At 47.0% G+C, this 26,501-nt stretch overlaps 1 protein-coding gene and 2 long non-coding RNA genes across 3 annotated transcripts in view; all 3 read left to right on the forward strand.

The window, feature by feature from the left end:
- Positions 1–26,501, forward strand: part of LOC144671634 (uncharacterized) — a 71,747-nt gene that overhangs the window by 13,761 nt on the left and 31,485 nt on the right. The window lies entirely within an intron of this gene.
- LOC144671601 (uncharacterized) overlaps positions 7,499–26,501 on the forward strand; it is a 48,598-nt gene continuing 29,595 nt past the window's right edge. Inside the window, exons 1-5 of the mRNA XM_078533617.1 lie at positions 7,499–7,518; positions 8,615–8,738; positions 14,848–14,905; positions 19,699–20,037; positions 21,905–21,943. Coding sequence (XP_078389743.1) covers positions 8,736–8,738; positions 14,848–14,905; positions 19,699–20,037; positions 21,905–21,943 — 439 coding nt within the window. The 5' untranslated portion in view covers positions 7,499–7,518; positions 8,615–8,735. The remainder of the gene's footprint in view (positions 7,519–8,614; positions 8,739–14,847; positions 14,906–19,698; positions 20,038–21,904; positions 21,944–26,501) is intronic.
- LOC144671619 (uncharacterized) lies at positions 21,958–24,154 on the forward strand. The gene is made up of 2 exons (XR_013573959.1): positions 21,958–22,973; positions 24,037–24,154. It is a non-coding gene; the product is annotated as an uncharacterized LOC144671619 (long non-coding RNA).

Consider the following 26,501-nt stretch of genomic DNA (forward strand, 5'->3'; position numbering starts at 1 on the left):
TGACATTCCTGTCCTGGTCCCTGTCTGGAAACTCCTGCTGGACATCAGGATCAGGCTTCGATGCAATGTTAAATAAGCTGCTGAATCTAAAGGAGTTGTCTAACAAGGCTCTGCTCCCAGCAGCGAGTCTTCCTATACAGTGAATGCAGAAACAGAGAAAGGGCTACAACACAGCTGGTCAAGTGTTCCAACTCTCACTTACCCTGAATGAGGATCCACATTGATGATTAAACCTTGTGAAATTAAATCCCCACTGTCAAAACTCTCACAGATGAAGGATGGATGTTTATGTGGGGCTAACAGAGGGTGGCAGGTATCCACATGTCAGCCATGACTCAGTGGGTAACACTCTCACTCAGAGTCTGAAGGTTGTGGGTTTAAACCCCACTCCAGGCTGGAGGGGTGGAAGGTGAGGACAAGGGGACTCCTGACGTGGTCTTCAGTGGGCAGGTGGGGTCGGAAGGGTGAGAGCATAAGTGCAGGAATTGGGATGGGGGCCTTGTTAACCACAGTGTCGGGGAATTGGTTGAGGAAAAAGGTCAGTTGCACGATCAGAACAGATGTTACCAAGTGGGAGAAACTTGTGAGAAGTATCATCGAGGTAGCTGTGAGATTGGGTTGGATTTTAGTGAATATTCTTTGACAGGCCATCCCCAGAAATGGTGACAGAGAATTTGAGGAAAGCGAGAGTTGGAAATGGACTGTGTGAAGGTGAGGAAAGGGTGGAAAATGAAAGCAGAGTTGAAGAAATTTTCCAGTTCAGGCTGAGAGTCTAAAGCAGCACCAGTTCAGTCATCGTCATCAACGTAGCAGAAAAAGAGGTGGGGGATGGGGCCCGAGTAGGACTGGACCAAGGAAAGTTCCACATAAAAGCTCAGCGCAAACTGGAGGAACAGCACCTCATCTTCCGACTAGGCACTTTACAGCCTTCCGGGCTGAATATTGAATTCAACAACTTTAGATCTTAAACTCCTTCCTCCATCCCCATCCCCCTTCCCGTTTCTTCCCCTTTTTGTTTTTTCCAATAATTTATATAGAATTTTCTTTTCCCACCTATTTCCATTATTTTTAAATCTATAACTGTAATGCCCTGTCAGTCTTTCCACCCCACCCCCACTAGAGCTGTACCTTGAGTGTCCTGCCATCCATTCTTAATTAGCACATTCTCTTAGATAATATCACCACCTTTAACACCTCTTTGTTCCTTTGTCTGTGACATCTTTTGATTATCTGCTCCTATCACTGCTTGCTTGTCCCTACAACCACCCCACCCCCCCACAACTTCTCTCCCCCACCCCCCTTAAACCAGCTTCTCTCCCCCCGCCCCCCCTTAAACCAGCTTATATTTCACCCCTCTCCTAATTTTACTCAGTTCTGTTGAAGGGTCATGAGGACTCGAAACGTCAACTTTATTCCTCTCCGCCGATGCTGCCAGACCTGCTGAGTTTTTCCAGGTAATTCTGTTTTTGTTTTGGATTTCCAGCATCCGCAGTTTTTAGTTTTTTCATTTATCTTCCCCGGGATTTAACTCCCTATCCGGGGGGGGGGGGGCGGGGGGGGTAAGTGGATGGAAAAGGAGCTCAGTGAAAACCGGAGCGGAGGGACCGGGAGTGGGGGGGCCGTGGGTCCGGGAGTGGGGGGACCGTGGGTCCAGGAGTGGGGGGACCGTGGGTCCAGGAGTGGGGGGACCGTGGGTCCGGGAGTGGGGGGACCGGGAGTGGGGGGGCCGTGGGTCCGGGAGTGGGGGGACCGTGGGTCCGGGAGTGGGGGGACCGTGGGTCCGGGGGACCGGGAGTGGGAGGACCGTGGGTCCGGGTGTCGGGGGGACCGGGAGTGGGGGGACCGTGGGTCCGGGAGTGGGGGGACCGTGGGTCCGGGGGACCGGGAGTGGGAGGACCGTGGGTCCGGGTGTCGGGGGGACTGGGAGTGGGGGGACCGTGGGTCCGGGGGACCGGGAGTGGGGAGGGACCGTGGGTCCAGGTGTCAGGGGGACCGGGAGTGGGGGGACCGTGGGTCCGGGGGACCGGGAGTGGGGAGGGACCGTGGGTCCGGGTGTCGGGGGGGACCGGGAGTTGGGGGGGAGGTTTGGATGCGGGTGAAATGTGGGGAAAAAGGAAACTGAACTGATCCGCGATCCGGGGAAAAGATTAAAAAATGGAACTGGGACCGGGAGGGAGAAACAGTTCGAACTCGCCCTCAGTCTCAGTGCGCATGCTCCTCTCCCGGGCCCGGGCCCGGCCCCCCTTTCTCCAGCTCCCAGGCGCATGCGTCGCTCCTTTAATCTTCTCCCAGGGGGTGGGGCATAAACCCGCGCATGCGCTTAACCCGGCCCAGGCCAACCAAATCAACAAGAGAGGAAGTGATTCTGTGGTAAAGGGGGTAACTGTGGTTTCTTGTTGCAGAGACACAATTTACAGAAACTACTCCTGCTGTTTCAGGTAAGTTCTGTGACTGCTGGAACATTTCAGCAGTGATCAAAGGGTGGGGGAATCAGGAATTCATCTTGCTTTAAGGAGCTGTGTGTACTGCAAGTGGAGCCATTGAGGGAGTGGACACAGTAGGTTCACATCACACATCATGATCATGAGAGCTGAAAGGGAGGCAGATAATGTCTTTAGATTAAAAACAAAAACAGAACTACCTGGAAAAACTCAGCAGGTCTGGCAGCATCGGCGGATAAGAAATCAGTTAACGTTTCGAGCCTTCATGGCCCTTCGGCAGAACTGAAGCATAGTTAGAAGAAGGGAGAAATATAAATTGGTTTAAGGTGGGTGGGTGGAGGAGGAGGGGGGGCGGGTGGGGTGGTGTGGGGGGAGAGAGAGACATTGAGGGTGTGGTGATTGTGGAGATGAGCAGATAATCAAAAGATGTCACAGACAAAAGGATCAAAGAGGTGTTGAAGGTGGTGATATTTGTCTAAGAAAAGTGCTAATTAAGAATGGAAGACAGGATACTCAAAGTACAGCTCTAGTGGGGGTGGGGTGGACAGACTAACAAGGTTTTAGTTTTAGATTTAAAAATAATGGAAATAGGTGGGGAGAGAAGAATCTATATAAATTATTGAAAAAAAGGGGAGGGGGTGGGGAGAAACGGGGTGGGGATGGGGGGAGGGGGAGTTTAAGATCTAAAGTTGTTGAATTCAGTATTCAGCCCGGAAGGCTGTAAAGTGCCTAGTCGGAAGATGAGGTGCTGTTCCTCCAGTTTGCGCTGGGCTTCACTGGAACAATGCAGCAAGCCAAGGACAGACATGTGGGCAAGAGAACAGGGTGGAGTGTTAAAATGGCAAGCGACAGGGAGGTTTGGGTCTTTCTTGCGGACAGACCGCAGGTGTTCCGCAAAACGGTCGCCCAGTTTGCGTTTGGTCTCTCCAATGTAGAGGAGACCGCATTGGGAGCAACGAATGCAGTAGACTAAGTTAGGGGAAATGCAAGTGAAATGCTGCTTCACCTGAAAGGAGTGTTTGGGCCCTTGGACGGTGAGGAGAGAGGAAGTGAAGGGGCAGGTGTTGCATCTTCTGCGTGGGCATGGGGAGGTGCCATAAGTGGGGGTTGAGGAGTAGGGGGTGATGGAGGAGTGGACCAGGGTGTCCCGGAGGGAACGATCCCTACGGAATGCCGTCAGGGGGGGGGTGAAGGGAAGATGTGTTTGGTGGTGGCATCATGCTGGAGTTGGCGGAAATGGCGGAGGATGATCCTTTGAATGCGGAGGCTGGTGGGGTGATAAGTGAGGACAAGGGGGACCCTATCATGTTTCTGGGAGGGAGGAGAAGGCGTGAGGGAGGATGCGCGGGATATGGGCCGGACACGGTTGAGGGCCCTGTCAACGACCGTGGATGGAAAACCTCGGTTAAGGAAGAAGGAGGACATGTCAGAGGAGCTGTTTTTGAAGGTAGCGTCATCAGAACAGATGCGACGGAGGCGAAGGAACTGAGAGAATGGGATGGAGTCTTTACAGGAAGCGGGGTGTGAGGAGCTGTAGTCGAGGTAGCTGTGGGAGTCGGTAGGCTTGTAATGGATATTGGTGGACAGTCTATCATCAGAAATTGAGACAGAGAGGTCAAGGAAGGGAAGAGAAGTGTCAGAGATGGACCATGTGAAAGTGATGGAGGGGTGGAGATTGGAAGCAAAATTAATAAATTTTTCCAGGTCCCGACGAGAGCATGAAGCAGCACCGAAGTAATCATCGATGTACCCGAGAAAGAGTTGTGGGAGGGGGCCGGAGTAGGACTGGAACAAGGAATGTTCCACATACCCCATAAAGAGACAGGCATAGTTGGGGCCCATGCGGGTACCCATAGCCACACCTTTTATTTGGAGGAAGTGAGAGGAGTTAAAGGAGAAATTGTTCAGTGTGAGAACAAGTTCAGCCAGACGGAGGAGAGTAGTGGTGGATGGGGATTGTTGGGGCCTCTGTTCAAGGAAGAAGCTAAGGGCCCTCAGACCATCCTGGTGGGGGATGGAGGTGTAGAGGGATTGGACATCCATGGTGAAGAGGAAGCGGTTGGGGCCAGGGAACTGGAAATTGTTGATGTGACGTAAGGTGTCAGAGGAATCACGGATGTAGGTGGGAAGGGACTGGACAAGGGGAGAGAGAAGGGAGTCAAGATAATGAGAAATGAGTTCCATGGGGCAGGAACAGGCTGACACGATCGGTCTGCCAGGACAGTTCTGTTTGTGGATTTTGGGTAGGAGGTAGAAGCAGGCCGTCCGAGGTTGGGCGACTATCAAGTTGGAAGCTGTGGGAGGAAGATCTCCAGAGGAGATGAGGTCAGTGACAGTCCTGGAAACAATGGCTTGATGTTCTGTGGTCGGGTCATGGTCCAGGGAGAGGTAGGAGGAAATGTCTGCGAGTTGACGCTCAGCCTCCGCGAGGTAGAGGTCAATGTGCCAGACAACAACAGTACCACCCTTGTCAGCGGGTTTGATGACAATGTTGGGGTTGGACCTGAGAGAACGGAGTGCAGTGAGTTCAGAGAGAGACAGACTAGAATGGGTGAGAGGAGCAGAGAAATTGAGACGGCTAATGTCACGCCGACAGTTCTCAATGAAAAGATCAAGAGAAGGTAAGAATCCAGAGGGAGGGGTCCAAGTGGAGGGAGAATATTGGAGGTGGGTAAAAGGATCCGTTGAACGGGGAGAGGACTCCTGCCCAAAGAAGTGAGCACGGAGACGAAGACGGCGGAAGAAGAGTTCAGCATCATGCCGAGCCCGAAATTCAATGAGATGAGGGCGTAAGGGTATGAAACTAAGTCCTTTGCTGAGCACTGAACGTTCAGCATCGGAGAGGGGAAGGTCAGGGGGTATAGTGAATATGCGGCTGGGGCTGGGATTGGAAGATGGGGTGAGGACGGAGGGACAAGCAGGGGTGGAGGGTCCCAGATGGGTGTTGGTGTCGATGAGTTGTTGGAGCTTGCGTTCCTTAGCACTTGAGAGAAAGAGAAAAAGTTTCTTGTTGAGGCGACGGATGAGGCGAAGAATAAAATGAAACTGGGGGCACGCGCAGCTTTGAAAAAGGGTGCGGCGGTGCTGCTGGAGGGAGAGGTCGAGTGTGTTCATATGGCGGCGCATGGCACTGAGTGTGGATCTCAGAATGCGACGGGAACAGCAGTCCGAGAAACGTTTTATGTCCCGGAGATACCTGTAATCCTGGGTGGGTTCGAAACAAGAGGGATGGAATTTCAGTTGAAATCCATGTGGGGTAAGTCGGAGATGGAGACAGTCACTGAGAAAGGAGATATGGCTGTGAAAGCGGGTTTTAGTAAACACCTTGTCAAACACCAGGAGAGAAATGGAAAGCAATGAAGGTGAGCAGGGCAGAAGAGACAGTCGGAAATCCTGTCGGAGAACAGAACCATACCCTGTTCTCTTGCCCACATGTCTGTCCTTGGCTTGCTGCATTGTTCCAGTGAAGCCCAACGCAAACTGGAGGAACAGCACCTCATCTTCCGACTAGGCACTTTACAGCCTTCCGGGCTGAATATTGAATTCAACAACTTTAGATCTTAAACTCCCCCTCCCCCCATCCCCACCCCGTTTCTCCCCCCCCCCCCTTTTTTTTCAATAATTTATATAGATTCTTCTCTCCCCACCTATTTCCATTATTTTTAAATCTAAAACTAAAACCTTGTTAGTCTGTCCACCCCACCCCCACTAGAGCTGTACTTTGAGTATCCTGTCTTCCATTCTTAATTAGCACTTTTCTTAGACAAATATCACCACCTTCAACACCTCTTTGATCCTTTTGTCTGTGACATCTTTTGATTATCTGCTCCTATCACGGCTTGCTTATCACCACAATCACCACACTCTCAACTTCTCTCTTCCCCCCCCGCCCCCCCCCCCACCTTAAACCAGTTTATATTTCTCCTTTCTCCTAACTATGCTTCAGTTCTGGTGAAGGGCCATGAAGGCTCGAAACGTTAACTGATTTCTTCTCCGCCGATGCTGCCAGACCTGCTGAGTTTTTCCAGGTAATTCTGTTTTTGTTTTGGATTTCCAGCATCCGCAGTAGCTTTTAGCTCTTTAGATTAACCCCTGTGATGTGAACAGTGGGATACTGAGCAACACTCGGTGACACTGGAATGGGTGACTGGTATCCAGTGGGCCTGGGATGGGGTCCTGAGCACTGGGATAAGGAGTCTGGGACATTCCTGGGATGAAATCAAACTGGGAATTGTTTTGGAGTAGGGACTTCAGGACTGGGGATTGGGCTTTGGGTCCTGGGAGGGGGCAGAGTCTGGCTGTATTGGGGGAAGGAGCAAGGCCTGACATGTTAGTGGTGGAGGGAGGTGAGGATCCATATTGCCTCAACCCCTTTCAGACAATCAGGTTCTGCCTCACCCCCTACACGGTGCACTCGTCCATCACTGTCCCTCAACCTGTCCAAAACCCTTTCCTGTCTTTATGTTTCAGGGTCAGTTTTCTGCTCCTGAGCTCCAACTCACATTGTGATTTTTCTCCCAAGGGGAGGTGACCAATATCCTGATGTGTTCGCCCAGCATGTGTACGAATGAGAAACGTGATTCGAAGTGCTGTCCAGCTGCTCTGTCCTTACAAATTTCCAGCACAAGCTGGTTTTAGTTGAAGGCCCTTAATGCCTGAGCAGTGCTTCTTGTAAATTGAGCGTCGCATTGTAACCATGTGAAACTTGGGATGTATTGTACCAGCAGGGAGGTTATATCTGTGGATAAGTACTTTCAATCTTTTCCAGGTGACTCGCCTGTTCCAGTTTCTGGGCTCCTTGGGGATCAGGTTGTGCTGCCCTGTACCTACAAAGGGAATGTCCCAGTCTCAGATTTACTGGTAGCCTGGGGGATATCTGAGTGTGAAATTTGTCGATGAATTGACAGGACAAGACCCACAGTTCAGAAACAGAACAAACATGTTCACCGATCAACTGGAACAAGGCAACTGGTCAGTTCTAATCTCTGACCAGACCCAGGATCAGTGTCAGATTTACAAGAGAACAGTGCAGGGTTACACTGGGAGCACACTGATCACATCCATCTCTCTGTAAGAGGTGAGAGGTTTCTGTTTCAGGTGTTCTGTATTTAATCTCTGAGTTATGGGTTTGGTAGTGCAGTGATTATGCTACTAGATAAATGATCCAGAGGCCTGGATTAATCACCCAGACAATGTGAATTCAGACCCACTATGGCATTTTAATTAATTAACTGAATTTAAATTTAAAATCTGGGAAATATAAAGTTGGTCCCAATAAAAGTGACCCTGAAGCTGTTGGATTGTTGTAAAGTCCCAACTGGTTCATGAATGTCCCTTTAGGGAAGGAAACCTGCCATCCTTACCCAGTCTGGTCTCTATGTGACTCCAGTCCCACATTAACCTGGTTGACTTTTAACTGTCCCCTGACTTGCTCGGCCACTTCAATCAGTTTGTATCAAACCATGAGACAAAAAAAACATAATAAAATTGAACGGATCACTGGTTGTGACCCAGTTATCGAATCAGGAAACAACAAAGACACACCCAGCCCAGTCAACTCTGCAAAGTCCCTTCACTAACATCTGGGGACTAGTGTCCAAGTTTGGAGAGCTGTGTGACATAGTCATACTCACATAATCAGCCCTACATCTCAGACTCCTCTATCACCGTCTCTGGGCATTTCCTGTCCCACCAGCAGGACAGACCCAACAGAAGTGTGGGCACAGTGGTATACAGTCGGGAGGGAATCGACCCAGGGAATCGTCAACATTGAATTCAGTGGAGAATCATATTGATCTGGGTACAAAAAGGTGACCCATCCAACCTCATGGCGTTCCCAGCCAAAAGAGTTATTTTTAAAAATTCCCCCTCTCTCTTTCAGCAGGTTGTTGGCTTTAATTGAAGGGGGGCTGCCGCTGGTCAGTGCCCAGTTATCTCTATTGGAAAGCATGTATTGATCACATTGTGGTATAGTGTGTGCGTGCACGGAGCTGTGGGGTGGCCTGGTGTGTGTGTGTGATTTTGGTAGCTAACCTCCCACATCCCTCCAGGACTAGAATTAGCCAGGGATCTGTTTGTACTGGGGTTGGTTCTGAAACACTAGGTGCTGAAGGTCTCTGCTGTTAGTTTTGTTAGTGTGTTCCAGTCTGTTAATGTCTTCATTCTGTCTCTAGGTCCTGTACTTTGTACAGGAGCACGGCCTGGATTTGGATTTGGAACTGGAGTTCCTGTTGTTTTTTTTGTTGGAGTTTTGCTTTCTGGAATTGTGGTTTGTGTATTCCAAAGGCGACAAAAATGGTGAGTTGAAGAATATTTCATTGTTTCCATTTTAATCCTGCTTTTGGTTTATAATGTTTTCTTAAATGTTGCTGACATCTAAACCTGTCCATTTACTGAGCTGTGAGGATGCTTCAATCCACCCTATCACTGAGCAGCATTATCCAGTCACTTCCAGCTTGTCATCCTGTAGCTGCTGAACATTCCCCATGGATTGAAAAGGAACAAATATTATCCCTCTGGGGGAACCAGTGGATGAGGAATATATTTGGAATTTCAGAAGGAATTTGATCAGGTGCCACACAACAGGCTGTTCCACAAGATTAGGGCTCACAATGTAACTAGTGCTGAACCATCAGTTATTCACAATCTAGACCAATGACTTAGGTGAGGGGATAGAGTGTAATATGTCCAATTTTGCTGATGATACAAAGCTCAATGGGAAAGTAAACTGAGGTGGATACAAAGAGGCTGCAAAGAGATATAGGCCACTGAAGTAATTGGGCAAAAATGGAGACAAATGGAGTATAATGTGGGAATTGTGAATTATCCACTTTGTTTGGAAAATGGAAAAATAGAATATTTTTCCAAGGCAGGACATCGGTAAAAGATATTTGGAGGGGTTTATACACAAATCACCAAGTTAACATGCGGATGATTTGGAAGGCAAATAGGATGTTAGCCTTTATTGCAAAGGTTTGGAGTAGAAGAGTAAGGAAGATTCACTGCAGTTTATATAGGGCATGGATAGAACCAAACTCGGAGGACTGTGTATAGTTTTGGTGTGCTTCCCCAAGGCAGGTTATATGTGACTTGAGGGAGTGATGGAGTGATAAGGGAGTGTAACAAAGGTTCACTAGGCTCAATCCTGGGATCAATGGGCTGTCCGACAAGGAGAGAATAAGTAAAATGGATCTGCATTCTCTGAAGTTCAAAAAGAGAATGATCACCTTGAAACATAATATTCTGTCTTGACAGGTTTGATGCTGAAAGGCTATTTCCACCTGGTGGGTTGGAATTCTCTACAGCAGACACTTGTGGATATTCCATTGTCAGTGGCAGATTTACTGTTAGTGCGACCCTGTGCTTCAGTTTTGGCTCCCAGCCTACCCCTGGACAGAACCCAAAACTACAGGGCACTGGTTACTGATTTTTTCACAGTCAGTTAACTAGCATCTTGAGAGGAAGGGGAAACTGCCAGGAGATTTTGTGTCCCGGGCGGAAGGTCGGATCCATTCGCATCAACGGGAGGGCCCAGCGAGCTGTGGACTTGGGTACTGGTGCCTGGCGAGCTGCAGACTTGGGTACTGGTGCCCAGTGAGCTGTGGACTTGGGTACTGGTGCCTGGTGGCGGCCTCTCTGCCCGGCCATGGGACACCGCAGAGACTGAGTGTCACTTTCCAGGTCGTAACTCCAGGGTGGGAAGCCAGATTGGCTCACTTTAAACAGCAGATGGAAGGGCTCTGGGAGCTGCAGAGTCCGGTGTCAATGTCCCATCGCTGGCTCTCTCTATGGGGCTGTGCAGAGACTGCTTTCCAGGCCATAATTCAGGGCTTGACGATCGGATTGGGCCGCTCAAGTGGTGAGTACAAGTGCTGACCGAGCTGCGCAGTCCGGTGCGAGTGCCCTGTCGCTGGCTCTCTGCCTGGTTGTGGGGTGGCGCAGAGACCGAGTACTGCTTTCTGGGCCATAAGTCCGGGACGGATGGTCGGATTGACACATGGTCGACAGCTGCTTGTGGGGCTTTTGTTATGAGGAGAGGTTGAGTAGGTTGGGCCTGTACTCATTGGAATTTAGAAGAATGAGAGGCGGCCTTATTTGAACATTAAAGATTCTTCGGGGGCTTGACTGGGTAGATGCTGAGAGGTTGTTTCCCCTTGTGGGAGAGTCTAGGACCAGAGGGTATAATCTCAGAATAAGGGGTCGCCCAGCCGAGCAGGCAGTTTAACATCTCAGCTGAAAGACAGCACTTCCAACAGTTCAGCACTCACTCACTCATTTTGGTATCTCCCCCCTTCTCCCCACTCCCCTGTCGTTTGGGGGGGTCCCGTGCCACAAGGGTTTGATTGTAAATCTGTTGCTGTTCATCCTTGAATTTATTTAGGACTGAGATAGACCGATTTTAACATTCTCATCCTTTTATCAAACATTCTGTGGCCTCACTCCTCCCCATGTGTAACCTCCTTCAGCCCCACAACCCTCAGATCTCTGCACTCCTCCAATTCTGGTGTCTTCAGAATCCCTGATTTTCCATCGCTGCATCATTGGTGGCTGAGCCTTTAGCTGCCTGGGACCAAACTCTGGAATTCCCTCCCTCAACCTCTGCCTATCTGTGTCTGTCTCTCTTCCTTACCTCCCAACGACACCATTTGCTCCTTAAAGCCTACCTCACTGCCTGAACCCTTGTGTAGCTCGGTGTCATATTTTGTTTTATAAGCACTTGGGGTATGTTCTGTTGAAGGTTCTATATAAATGCAAGTTGTTGTTGTTCAGTCTCGTCCTACACCTTTTCAAACCACCGCCCTTTAACCCGGATATTAGATGATTCAGTCACTGGGAAGGCCATCTCGGATTCCCTTCACTCACTCAATATCCACATCTCCGTGTTCACCGCCTGTCCCCACATACACCCCTCGCAGTGGGAGGAGGAACTATTGCAGGGTTTCTAACTCGATCCACTGACCCTTCCTCTGTCAGCGAGCACAGCTCCTGTGGAGTGTCCAGCTCTTGCCCATTGCCTCCCCTATAAGCCTCCTCTCCTCTACACTCTGCTCCATCACAGTGCAGCTCCTGTGACCCATTTTCCAGCTGCCAATGGTCCCCAGGGTGTGGAGTGTAATTTAATCGGTCTGTGCTCCTGAACGGCTCCTTTACACACTTGTCCAAAGTGCTGGATTCTTTAAATGTCACCTGAAATCTGCTGGTTTTTCTCTCCTGTGAAACAAAATAGACACCAGATCACTCAAAATGAAGCATCTTACGTTGTCACAGAGGTGAGCTGTTGAGGTGAAGCACGGGGCCTTGTGACAACAGCACCTGAGCATCAGGATGGAGCGGCTGGAGAACAAAACCTTCAGGGGAACGGGACTGTCCAGCACTAACTGAGTTTCCACTGCACTGAGCCTGGGTCAGGGAGGGGGAAATCAGCCCAGTATTGTGGTTATCGAATAATTCCTGGTGGAAAGGCTGAGCTCAGGATTGGAATCAACAATCACTTCCCACTTTGCACAAACCGTCCTGACCAGCACAATCTCAGGAGGGAATCTCCCAGTGGAAGTATTCTCCATTTGCTAGAAAAGCTCTCCAAGTATTTCATTCTCTGCATTATCTCTCAGCATTCCTGTTACAGACTTTGTCTAAACCTCGTCTCAGGAACGTACAGGACCATCTTTAGCTGTGTAACCCATTGATCACTCCCTGGGTGAGATGGTAACTTCCTATTGATGAGTGAGTGGGAACATCAGGTAATTTCTGATGAGTTTATTCACTTGTTCTCAGTGTGGGTGATGCTGCCAGGGTCCCATTTATTGTCCATCTCTATTTTAAACACTGCAGCCCTTGTAGTGATGCTGTTTCCACAGTGGTGAACATGGGTTGAGGCTTCAGAAACTCCCTCTGGGCAATAACCAGCAACGACATTATTGTCAGCAAGTGTTTTACACCCAGATTTCAGATTGTAGATAATTTACTGATTGAAACCGTTTCTAGCCAGAAATGATGCAGATACATTCGGTATATTTTAATCTTGCCTTTTTTAAATGCAGCTTTTAGTCCAAACAGTGAGTGATCATATTTGACAAAGGATGTCTAGAATTTCTAATCTAAATATTTTTGTATGTGTCTATACATTTCTGTCAGGTCTATTTCTTACTTTTCTACATGTCGTTTTTGATCCAAGGTCTAATTAAAGATAGACCGATGCTGAAATGAATGGATCTACAGTCTGATTTTCAATGACTCTGGTAGTCACTACCTGAACAGAGGAGCTACTGTCTGCAGGCAATATGTCTGATGTGAGAAGTGAATGAGATTGGCTGAAGACTGGTATCTGTGATTGTGGGAACTTCCGGAGGCCAGGAATGATCATCTAGTCAGCACCTCTGGTGATTGGGCATTAGGGGAAGGGGAGGTGTGGGGAGAGGGATTGGGAGGGAGGGAGTGTGTGATCTCCCTTCACCTTTCCTGGGGTGGAAGTGGTTTTGGCATGAACAAGCAGAGCAATTCAACTTCTTCACGGGTGAAGTCCCTTACACGGACACGGAGAGACAATGCTGGAACATAGAAATAGTATTCACACATCGAGATAGCAACTGAATAATGACAGGAATCCAGACTCCTTCTTCATGATGAGGTTCAGGAACGAGTTATATTTTATAATGCTAAAGGTGTTATATAAATGTCCCAAGGTGCTTCACTCAAGCATTATAAAAGAGAATTTAATACCAAACCACATCTGGAGATATTAGGTCAGAGGAGGAAAATGAGATTAGTTTTCCAGAGCTTGGGGCCCAGACAACTGAATTGCAGACACCTTACTTTCACGTAAAAATTCTCTTTTAATATAAATGTAGTTACATTGCAGCCCCCAAAAGCACAAATTCTCTTTGGCTGCCAGTTTCTCTTCCAATCTCCATCCTTCTCCACCTGGCTGAACTTGTTCTCACCTTTAACTCCACTCACTCACTCCACATCAAAGGTGTGAGCTATGAGCACCCACGTCGACACTAGCTCTGCCGGCCTTTTAGTAGGATATGTGGAACTTTCCTTGGTCCAGTCCTACTCGGGCCCCATCCCCCACCTCTTTTTCTGCTACGTTGATGACGATGACTGAATTGGTGCTGCTTTAGACTCTTAGCCTGAACTGGAAAATTTCTTCAACTCTGCTTTCACTTTCCACCCTTTCCTCACATTCACACAGTCCATTTCCAACTCTCGCATTCCTCAAATTCTCTGTCTCCATTTCTGGGGATCTGTCAAAGAATATTCACTAACATCCAACCCAATCCCACAGCTACCTCGACGATACTTCTCACATGTTTCTCCCACTTGGTAACATCTGTTCTGAATGTACAACAGATCTTTTTCCTCAACCAATTCCCCAACATTGTGTTTAATAAGCCCCCCATCCCATTTCCTGCACTTATGCTCTCAGCCCCCCGAACTTGTTGATTATAAATCACTTTGGGACATCCTGTGGCCATGAAAGGTGCTATATCAATGCAAGTCTTGTTATCAAAAATGCTCAAATGTCTCCCTGCAATACTGAACTCAGTAGCGCCATCACGTGACTGAACCCCTTTAATACAGGAACCAGACTCTGGGTTTATCTGACTGAACCCCTTTAATACAGGAACCAGACTCTGGGTTTATCTGACTGAAACCCTTTAATACAGGAACCCGACTCTGGGTTTATCTGACTGAAACCCTTTAATACAGGAACCCGACTCAGTTTATCTGACTGAACCCCTTTAATACAGGAACCAGACTCTGGGTTTATTTGACTGAACCCCTTTAATACAGGAACCAGACTCTGGGTTTGTTCTCACTGAACCCCTTTAATACAGGAACCAGACTCTGGGTATATCTGACTGAACTCTCTGTTTTTATCTGTTTGTGATTTATCCACCCGCTCTTGGTTGCTACAGGAGGGGGTTTTCAGTCCCGAGTCACTGTGGGATTGTTTATTTGGTATATAATTTAGCTGAAAGCCACATATCTCTGGCTGCTCGGATATTTCAGTCTTTGCTGCGGTTTTCTCACTGCAGCTGGTGTTTTTCCTGGTTTATTCAGTGGAGCGGGTGCGCCCAGAAAGCGAGAATGAAACAAATGAGTTAAGTGGTAAAGGGAGGGATTGAACGGTCTGTAGTTTTCCGTGGTCTCAATTGAGATGCTGCGGGTCTGTTCGTGAATAAAAAGCCAGTTTCCTCTATCGGATCGCTGCAGATTTTTGAAATAGTGAAAGAATCGACTTTTACCTTTAACCCTGTGTTGGCCGGAATGGATGGAAAAGGAGCTGCAGGTAAAAAGGAGCTGGGGATCAAACCCACGCATGCGTTTAGCCTGACCCAGCCCAGTCATCAACCAGAAGTGAATCTGTTGTAAAGGGGGTAACTGTGTTTTCTTGTTGCAGGGACACAACTTACAGAAACTCCTGCTGCTGCTGCTCCATGTTGTTGCTGCTGTTTCAGGTAAGCGCTGTGACTGCTGGAACATTTCAGCAGTGATCAAAGGGTGGGGGAATCAGGAATTCATCTTGCTTTAAGGAGCTGTGTGTACTGCAAGTGGAGCCATTGAGGGAGTGGACACAGTAGGTTCATATTACACATCATGATCATGAGAGCTGAAAGGAAGGCAGTTAATGTCTTCAGATTAATCCTGTCATGCGAACAGTGGGATATGGACACTGAGCAACACTCGGTGACACTGGGATGGGTGACTGGGATCCAGGGACCCAGTCTGATATTGCTATTACAGACAAATGGTTGCAAAGTGACCATGCCAGAACCTGAATATTCCAGTGTATTTGAACATTTCTGAAGATCTGGAAGAAAGGAAAATAAGGTGGGGTGGCTCTGTTAATCAAGGATAAAATCAGTACAATAATGAGAAATAATCTTGGTCTGGAGGATCAAAATGCAGAATGAGCCTGGAGATAAGAAATAGCAAAAGAAGGAAGTTGCTGGTGGGACAGGGTTTATAGGCCCCCTGACTGTAGCTATACTGTAGGACAGAGTATAAATAAATAAATGGGGGGAGGGGAGGTTACTTGTAAAAAAAAAAGTACTGCAATAATCATGAGAGATTTTAATCTTCATTTAGATTGGACAAACTAAATTGGCAAAGCTAGCCTGGAGAATGAGTCCATAGAGTTTATTTGGGACAGCTTCTTAGAAACATAAATTCTGGAGCCAAACGGAGAATGGGCTACTTTAGACCTGGTATTGTGCAATGAGAGAGGACTAATAACTGACCTCATCTTAAGGATCCTCTAGGGAAGAATGATCAGAACATGATAGAATTTCACATTCGGTTTGAGGGTGAGAACTTTGGGTCTGAAACTAGTGCCTGAAAGTTAAATAAAGACAGTTACAAGGGTACAAAGACAGAGCTGGCTAAACTGGACTGGGAGCATAGGTTAAAATAAAGGGCAGTAGAGAAACAGTGGCAGAAATTTAAGGAGATATTTAGTAACCCTCAACAAAAATATATTCCATTGAGAAAGAAAGGGTGCACCATGCGTGGCTAACTAAGGATGGAATCAAATTGAAAGAAAAGATGTACAATGCTGCAAAGATTAGAAATTGGCAGAAGATTGGGAAAATTTTAGAAACCAGCAAAGGATGACTAAAAAATAATAGAGACAGAAATTGGAGTATAAGAGGAAACTAGCAAAAAATATAGAAACAGACAGTCAAGGCTTCTACAAGTATAAAAAAGAATAGTGGAGAAGAGCATTGGTCCCTTAGAGAGTAAGACTGAGGAATTAATGAGAAACAAGGAAATGACAGAGACATTGAACACGTTTTTTTGTATTTTCACAGCAGAAGACACACAAAGCATCCCAGGAATAATAGAAAAGTAGGGAGCAAAAAGGGAGAGAGGAACTTAAAAGATCACGATCCCCAGAGAAAAACCAGTAGGACAAAAGGCTGACAAGTCCCATGGACCTGATGGCCTGCATCCTAGGGAGTTAAAGGAAGCGGCTGCAGAGATAGTGGATGCATTGATTATAATCCACAAAAAATTTCCTAGATTCTGCAAAGGTCCCACTGGATTGGAAATTCGCAAATATAACATTTTTATTCAAGAAAGGAAGGAGAAAGAAAACTAGAAACTATATAGGCCAGTTAGCCTAACATCTGTCATTGCCATTATCAATATCCTGGAGGGTTAGCATTGACTAGAAACTGAACTGGACCAGCCATATAAATACTGTGGCTACAAGAGCAGGTCAGCGGCTGGGAATTCTGCAGAGAGTCACTCACCTCGTTATCCTCCCCCACCAAGCCTGCCCACCAGTCAGGCGTGCGATGGAATGATCTCCACTTGTCTGGATGAGTGCAGTTCCAGCAACACTCAAGCAGTTTGATACCATTCAGATCATAGCAGTCCACTTGATTGGCACCCCATCCACCAACTTCAGCATCCACTACCGACTCAGTGGCAGCACTGTGTACCATCTACAAGATGCACTGCAAGAACTCACCAAGGCTCCTTTGACACTACATTCAAAATCCACAACCTCTGCCACCTCCACCACCTGGATTCCATTATTAAGGAGATAGTAGAAGGACATTTAGAAAATCATAACACAATCAGGTGGAGTAAACATGGTTTTGCAAAAGGGAAACTGTTTGACAAATTTAGTAGAATTCTTTGAGGATGTAACAAGCTGGATGGATAAAGAGGAACCAGTTGATGTCGTGTATTTCAATTTCCAGAAGGCACTTGATAAGGTGCCACATCTTCTGAAATAATACTTTATCCCTTTTTCCGTCCTTTTTTCCCTCCACCACACAACCCCCCAAAAGGGCCATCTGTTACTTCTTCCATGTTGTTCTTTCACAGAGCGCTTACTCTTGTCCTGCTATTAACACATTCTGCTTTCTTACCTTTATGGTACTATCAGCACCTCCTTTAGCCCTTACCACTACCATTAACACTTCCTTTGTTTTTTCGTCCATGACATCTTTGTCAATCTCTCGTTTGCCCCCACCTATCGCTGGCCTTCCATCCAGCTTCACCTTTTCCACCCCCTTAAAACAGTATAAATTTCATCACATTTCTTACCTCTCTTTAGCTCTGAATAAGGGTCATACAGACTCGAAACGTTAACTCTGTTTCTCTCTTCACAGATGCTGTCAGACCTGCTGAGTTTTTCCAGCATTTTCTGTTTTTACTTCAGATTTCCAGCATCTGCAGCATTTAGTTTTTAAACATTTATGGTGCTGGGGATGATGTATTTGCATAGATTGAGGATTAGCAAACTAACAGAGAACAGAACATTGTGGTAAATGGATATTTTTCAGGTTGGCAAACTGTAACTAGAGCAATGCCACAGGGATCGGTGCTGGGACCTCAGCTGCATACAATCTATATTATTGACTTGAATAAAGGGACTGGCTGTATTGTATCTAATTTGGTGCTGGTACAAATATGGAAAGCAAGACAAGAGGAGGATGCAAAGAGATACAGACAGGTAAAGTAAGTGGGCAAAAGTTTGGCAGGTGGGGTATAATATGGGAAATGTGAACTTGTCCACTTTGGCAGCAAGAATGGAAAAGCAGAATGTTATTTGAAATGGAGAGAGACTGCAGAATGTTACAGTAAAGAGGGACCTGGGTGTCCTTGTACATGAATCACAAAAAGTCAGTATGCAGGTGCGGCAAGTAATTAGGAAGGCAAATGAATGTTGGTTTTTATTGCAAGGGGGATGGAGTATAAAAGTAGGGAAGTCTTGCTACAACTGCACTGGGCATTGGTGAGACTGCACCTGGAGCACTGTGTACAGTTTTGGTCTCCTTACTTAAGGAGGGATAGACTTGCATTGGAAACATTTCAGAGAAGGTTCACTCGGCTGATTCCTGGGATGCAGGGGTTTGTGTTAGGAGGAAAGGTTGAGCAGGCTGGGCCTGTATCCATTGGAGTTTAGAGGAACGGGAGATGATCTTATTGAAACAGCTCAGATTCTGAGGGAGTTTGACAGGATAGATGCTAAAAGGATGTTTCTCCTCGTGGGGGAATCTAGAATTAGGGGGCACAGTTTAAAAATAAGATGTCTGGAATTTAAGATAGAAATGAGGAGGAATTTCTACTGAGGGTTGTTAGACTTTGGAATTCTCTTCCCAGAGAGCAGTGGAGGCTGGCTCATTGAATATAACCAAGGCTGAGCTGGACGGAATTTTGACTGACAAGGGAGCACAGGCAAGAAAGTGGAGTTAAGGCCACAATCAGATCAGCCATGATCTTATTGAATGAGACAGCAGGCTTGAGGGGCCAAATGGCCTACTCCTGCACCTGTATCCTCTGACTTTGTAATCTTGAGGGTGGTGAGCATTGCATCACATTGCCTCAATCCTTTTCAGACTGGTGGGGAGATGGTAACGGTGGTAATATCACAGGACTTGGAATCCAGGGGCCCAGACTAATGCTCTGGGGACATAAGTTCAAATCCCACCATGGCAACTGGTTAATAAATTAATAAATCTATGATAATATTATCATCATATATAATAATACAAACCTACAACATAAGAAACTATCATTGATTTTAATAAAAACCCATCTGGTTTACGAATGCCCTTTTAAGGAGGGAAACCTGCTGTCCTTGTGTAGTCTGGCCTACATGTGACTACAGACCCAGACAGCAATGTGGTTGACTCTGAACTGTCCTCTGAAGTAGCCGAGCAAGCCACTCAGATCAAGGGCCATTCGGGATGGACAACAAATGCTGGACCTGGCAGCGATGCCCACATCCCATGAAAGAATAAAGAAAGTAAATCCGGTTCTGCCTCAAACCCCTACCCAGTGTATTCGACCGTCATTCCCCCCCACCCCCAACCTGTCCAAACCCCTTCCTACGTCCTTGGGAACCCCCATCCCATCTGTTCATGTCATTACATTTCAGGGTCATTTTTCAGCTGCTGAGCTCCGCCTCACATTGTGCACCCCCAGTCTCTGATTTCCTTCCAAGGGGAGGTGACCAATATCCTGATGAGTTCTCCCAGCATGTGTATAAATGGAAAACATGTGATTCAAATGCTGTCCATCTGTTTTGTGCTAAGAAATCTCCAGCACAAGCTGGGTTTAGTTGAAGGCCCTTAATGCCTGAGCTTTAACCTTTCCACAGAAATGAAAGCAATGAGTTACTGATCAGTGCTTCTTGTAAATTGAGCATCGCAGCGTAACCATGTGAAGTTTGGGATGTAATGTGCCAGCAGGGAGGTTATATCTGTGGATAAATACTTTCAATCTTTTCCAGGTGACTCGTCAGTTTCTGGGTTCCTTGGGGAGCAGGTTGTGCTGCCCTGTACCTACAAAGGGAATGTCCCAGTCTCAGATTTACAGGTGATTTGGGGGATATCAATACTTGAAATTTTACACAAGTTTGTCAATGGCAATGATGATTTGACAGAACAAAACACACGGTTCAGAAACAGAACAAAACTGTTCAAAGATCAACTGGAACACGGCAACTGGTCAATTCTGATCTCTGACCTCAGGAAGTCTGACGAGAACGTGTATGAGTGTCAGATTTACAAGAAGAAAGAGGAGGTGCATTATTTAGTGAAATCCGCTCTCATCCATCTCTCTGTAATGGGTAAGAAGCTTTTGTTTCAGCTATTCTGTATTTAGTCTCTGATTTTATGGGGTCAGTGGTTATGTTACTAGACTAGTCTTCCAGAGGCCTGGACTAATAATCCAGAGAATGAGAGGTCAAGTCCCACCATGGCAATTTCAGAATTTAAATTCAGTTCTTTAAATACAAACCTGGAAATATCAATTTGGTCCCAGGAAAAGTGACCCTGAAGCTGTTGGATTGTTGTCAAACCCCAACTGGTTAATCAATTGTTTTATCTCCACCTTTTAGCCCATTTCGATCCCTTCCCCCAGCTCCACCACTACTAAGGCCATCTGCCACTAGCTTGTCCTGCTTGCTACCCTTAATGTCCCCATTAGCACATTCCTTAGATAATATCACCACCGTCAACACCCCTTTGTCCTTTTGTCTATGACATCTTTGGCAATCTCTTCTTTGCCTCCACCTATCACTGGCCCTCTATCCAGCTCTACCTGTCCTACCCCCCTCTACCAGCTTATATTGCACCTAATTTCTCTATTTCCTTAGTTCTGATGAAGACTAGTACAGACTCGCACGTCAACTGTATTCCGCTCCGCAGATGCTGTCAGACCTGCTGAGTTTTTCCAGCATCCGCAGTGTTTTGCTTTTACCACATTAACCTGGTTGTCTTTTAACTGTCCTCTGACTTGTTCGGCCACTTCAATCAGTTTGTATCAAACACTAGAGAGAAAAATAGAATAAAACTGAACGGATCACTGGCTGTGACTCAGGTATCGAATCAGGAAACAACAAAGACACACCCAGCTCAGTCGACACTGCAAAGTCCCCTCACTAACACCTGGGGACTGGTGTCCAAGTTGGGAGAGCTGTCTGGCAGAGTCATACTCACAGAATTAACCCTGAATCCCAGTCTCCTCTATCACCATCCCTGGGTATGTCCTGTCACATGGACAGGACAGTCCCAGCAGAGGTGGGGGCACAATGGTATACAGTCTGGAGGCAGTGGCACTGGGAATCCTCAACATTGTCTCTGAACCCCATGAAGTCTCACAGCTTCAGGTCAAACGTGGGCCTGGAAACCTCCTGCTGATTATCAGCTACTGCCCTCCCTCAGCTGATGAATCAGTACTCCTCCATGCTGAACACCACTTGGAGAAAGCACTGAGGGTAGCGAGGACACAGAATGTACTGAGTGGGGACTTCACAGTCCATTACCATGGGTGGCTCAGTCATACCATCACTGAGCCCTGAAGAATAGAGCTGTCAAACTGGGTGATGGAAGGAGTTAATGTTGCTGTCAAGCTGCACTCACTCACTCACCAGTGCACTCACCGCGCACACCAAGTGGTTCAACATTGAGGAGTCCTGATTCACCAGCTAAGGGAGGGCAGTAGGTGATAATCAGCAGGAGTTTTCTAGGCCCATAGTTGCCCAGAAACTGTGAGAGTTCGTGGGATTTAGATCAATGTCGAGGATTCCGGTGATCACTCCCTCCAGCACTAACCCTCCAGAAATATGTTCCATCTGTCTCCAAATGTTGAGGTGCAGGAGGTGGGGCCCATCGCACCTCTCAGGCAGCCTTTACAAGACCCAGTGCACTTACCTTGAAAGTGCATCCCAGTAGACGCAGGATCCTGGGGGGATTCTCTCTACAGGGGGATGTAGGCTGCTGGGAATGATCCTGCTCAGGGTAACTCTGGAAAACTTCCATTCTACCCCCCCACAGTTAATGCAATCCTGTTGGATTCTTCACTCTGCCGACCCTGTCCCTGATCCTTCCCGATCAGTTTGATCCGAGTCTCGTTCCTCCCTAAAGCCCGATAGAGTCTTTGAACATTTCTGCAGTTTGTTTCATACACAATACTAAACACTATGTTTTCTTTAGAGCGACCTCAAACACCTGTACCGAACACGCCTGTACCAGGTAAATCAGTTTCTAAACTACTGCATGTGTTTTCAGCTCTTACATTTGAACATGCTGCAGAGACAGGTAGTAACATTGGAAGGTTTGAAATGCTGTGTGATATTTCACCAAAGAATGATTCTGTGAGAGAGAGTTGTGTAGGTCACTGTTATCTGTAACTGGTCCTTAAATTACCTGGAATTGTTATTTCTGTTTCTGAGTCTCACCTTCCTGTCCCTCAGATCCAAAACTCTGAGGATTCCTGCTGCCCACTAGCATTAGTGTGTCTGGAATTCAGTATGGAAAGTCTTGGTACAATTATAACCGAACCCTCCTGTTGGGAAACTGATGGGACTGGGTGCAACGCTGGTTGAAGTCAGTGGAGAGTAACATTGACCCAGGTGTAAACCGACATTCCACCCAATCCTGTGGAAAAAGGGAATTTTAAAAACATTTTGAGATTTTCTTTGTTCAAAGTGTGACATTGAGATGTTTCCATTTAAAAAGAATGGCAAGAATTGTTCTCGCTGCACAGGGAACTTGTCATTATAAATAGTATATTCCTGAGCTTTAACCTTCCCACAGAAATGAAAGCAGTGAGTTACTGATCAGTGCTCCTTGCAAATCGAGCATAGCAGTGTAACCACGTGAAGCCTCGGCTGTAATGTCCCAGCAGGGAGGTTATATCTGTGGATAAATACTTTCAATCTTTCCCTGGTGACTCGCCTGTGCCAGTTTCTGGGTTCCTTTGGGAGCAGCTTGTGCTGCCCTGTACCTACAAAGGGAATGTCCCAATCTCAGATTTACTAGTAGCCTGGGGGATATCTGAGTGTGAAATTTGTCAATGGGAACGGTGAATTGACAGGGCAAGACCCACAGTTCAGAAACAGAACAAACCTGTTCACTGATCAACTGGAACAAGGCAACAGGTCAGTTCTAATCTCTGACCTCAGGAAGTCAGACTAGAGCCAGGATCAGTGTCAGATTTACAAGAGAACAGGTGCAGGGTTACACTGGGAGCACACTGATCACATCCATCTCTCTGTAAGAGGTTTGAGGCTTCTGTATTTAATCTCTGATTTTATGGTTTTGGTAGTGCAGTAATTATGTTACTAGACTAGAAATCCAGAGGCCTGGATTAATAAGCCAGACAATGTGAATTCAGACCCACTATGGCACTTAAATTAATAAATTGAATTTAAATTTAAAATCTGGAAATATGAAGTTGGTCCCAATAAAAGTGACCCTGAAGCTGTTGGATTGTTGTAAAGCCCCAACTGGTTCACAAATGTCCCTTTAGGGAAGGAAACCTGCCGTCCTTACCCAGTCTGGTCTCCATGTGACTTCAGTCCCACATTAACCTGGTTGACTTTTAACTGTCCTCTGACTTGCTCGGCCACTTCAATCAGTTTGTATCAAACCATGAGACAGAAAAAACAGAATAAAACTGAACGGATCACTGGTTGTGACCCAGTTATCGAATCAGGAAACAACAAAGACACACCCAGCCCAGTCAACTCTGCAAAGTCCCTTCACTAACATCTGGGGACTAGTGTCCAAGTTTGGAGAGCTGTGTGATATAGTCATACTCACATAATCAACCCTACATCTCAGACTCCTCTATCACCATCCCTGGGCATGTCCTGTCCCACCGGCAGGACAGACCCAACAGAGGTGTGGGCACAGTGGTATACAGTCGGGAGGGAGTGACCCCGGGAATCATCAACATTGAATTCAGTGGAGAATCATATTGATCTGGGTACAAACAGGTGACCCATCCAACCTCATGGCATTCCCAACGAAAAAAGTTATTTTTTGAAATTCCCCCTCTCTCTTTAAGCAGGTTGTTGGCTTTAATTGAAGGGAGGCTGCAGCTGGTCAGTGCCCAGTTATCTCTATTGGAAAGCATGTATCGATCACATTGTGGTACAGTGTGTGCGTGCACGGAGCTGTGGGGTGCCTGGTGTGTGTGTGTGTGATTATTGTTATCTAACCTCCCACATACCTCCAGGACTAGAATTAACCAGGGATCTGTTTGTAGTGGGGTTGGTTCTGAAACAGTAGGTGCTTTGTTAGTGTGTTCCAGTCTGTTAATATCTTCATTCTGTCTCTAGGTCCTGCACTTTGTACAGGAGCACGGCCTGGATTTGGAATTGGAGTTGCTGTTGGTTTTTTTGTTGGAGTTTTGCTTTCTGGAATTGTGGTTTGCGTATTCCAAAGGCGACAAAAATGGTGAGTTGAAGAATGTTTCATTGTTTCCATTTTAATCCTGCTTTTAGTTTATAATGTTTTCTTAAATGTTGCTGACATCTAAAACTATCCATTTACTGAGCTGTGAGGATGCTTCAATCCACCCTATCATTGAGCAGCATTATTCATTCACTTCCAGCTTGTCATCCTGTAGCTGCTGAACATTCCCCATGGATTGAAAAGGAACAAATATTATCCCTCTGGGGGAACCAGTGGATGAGGAATATATTTGGAATTTCAGAACGAATTTGATCAGGCGCCACACAATATGTTGTTCCACAAGATTAGGGCTCACAATGTAACTGGTGCTGAATCATCAGTTATTCACAATCTAGATCAATGACTTAGGTGAGGGGATAGAGTGTAATATGTCCAATTTTGCTGATGATACAAAGCTCAATGGGAAAGTAAACTGAGGAGGATACAAAGAGGCTGCAAAGAGATATAGGCCGGTGAAGTAATTGGGCAAAAATGGAGGCAGATGGAGTATAATGTGGGAATTGTGAACATTTGGAAAATGGAAAAGTAGAATATTTTTACAAGGAAGGAGATCAGTAAAAGAAATTTGGAAGGATTTACACACAAATCACCAAGTTAACATGTGGATGATTTGGAAGGCAAATAGGATGTTAGCCTTTATTGCAAGGGTTTGGAGAAGAAGAGTAAGGAAGATTCACTGCAGTTTATATAGGGCATGGATAGAACCAAACCCGGAGAACTGTGTATAGTTTTGGTCTGCTTCTCCAAGGCAGGTTATATGTGACTTGATGGAGTGATGGAGTGATCAGCGAGTGTAACAAAGGTTCACTAGGCTCAATCCTGGGATCAATGGGCTGTCCGACAAGGAGAGAATAAGTAAAATGGGCCTGCATTCTCTGAAGCTCAAAAAGAGAATGATCACCTTGAAACATAATATTCTGTTTTGACAGGTTTGATGCTGAAAGGCTATTTCCACCTGGTGGGTTGGAATTCTCTACAGCAGACACTTGTGGATATTCCATTGTCAGTGGCAGATTTACTGTTAGTGCGACCCTGTGCTTCAGTTTTGGCTCCCAGCCTACCCCTGGACACAACCCAAAACTATGGGGCGCTGGTTACTGATTTTTTCACAGTCAGTTAGCTAGCATCTTGAGAGGAAGGGGAAACTGCCAGGAGATTTTGTGTCCCGGGCGGAAGGTCGGATCCATTCCCTTCAAAGGGAGGGCCCAGAGAGCTGTGAACTTGGGTACTGGTGCCCAGCGAGCTGCGGACTTGGGTACTGGTGCCCAGCGAGCTGTGGACTTGGGTACTGGTGCCCGGCGAGCTGCGGACTTGGGTGCTGGTGCCCGGTGAGCTGCGGTCTTGGGTACCGGTGCCTGGTGAGCTGCGGACTTGGGCACTGGTGCCTGGTGAGCTGCGGACTTGGGTACTGGTGCCTGGTGGATGGCTCTCTGCCCGGCCTTGGAACAGCGCAGAGACTGAGTGCCACTTTCCAGGCCGCAACACCAGGGTGGGATGCCAGACCGGCTCATTTTAAACAGCAGATGGAAGGGCTCTGGGAGCTGCAGAGCCCGGTGTCAATGCCCCATCACTGGCTCTCTATGGGGCTGTGCAGAGACCGAGTACCGCTTTCCAGGCCATAATTCCAGCCCGGACGATCGGATTGGCTCGCTCAAGCGGTGAGTACTAGCGCTGACCGAGCTGCGCAGTCCGGTGCGAGTGCCCTGCCGTTGGCTCTCTGCCTGGCTGTGGGATGGGGCATGGGCCGAGTACTGCTTTCTGGGCCATAGCTCCGGGCCAGACATGGTCAACAGCTGCTTGTGGGGCTGTTCTTATGAGGAGAGGTTGAGTAGGTTGGGCCTGTTCTCATTGGAATTTAGAAGAATGAAACGCGACCATATTTGAACATTAAAGATTCTTCGGGGTCTTGACAGGGTAGATGCTGAGAGGTTGTTTCCCCTTGTGGGAGAGTCGAGGACCAGAGGGCATAATCTCAGAGCAAGGGGTCGCCCATTTAATACAGAGATGAGGAGGAATTTCTTCTCTGAGGGTAGTGAATCTGCAGAGGGCTGTAGAGGCTGGGTCGTTAAGTATATTTAAGGCTGAGATAGATTTTTAATCAGAAAGGGAATCGGGGGTTATGGGGAAAAGGCAGGAAAGTGGAGTTGAGGATTATCAGATCAGCCATGATCTCATTGAGTGGCAGAGCAGATTCGATGGGCTGAATGGCCTATTTCTGCTCCTGCATCTTATGGTCTTATGGCTTGGCCGGCTATGGAAAACGGTAGCTGTGCGCTGCCCACAGCACATTGCCTGGCCGAGCTAGAGCCCAGAGACCGGAAAGCGGTTT

Source organism: Cetorhinus maximus, chromosome 33 (genome assembly GCF_964194155.1).
Source record: "Cetorhinus maximus chromosome 33, sCetMax3.hap1.1, whole genome shotgun sequence".
Taxonomy (NCBI): domain Eukaryota; kingdom Metazoa; phylum Chordata; class Chondrichthyes; order Lamniformes; family Cetorhinidae; genus Cetorhinus; species Cetorhinus maximus.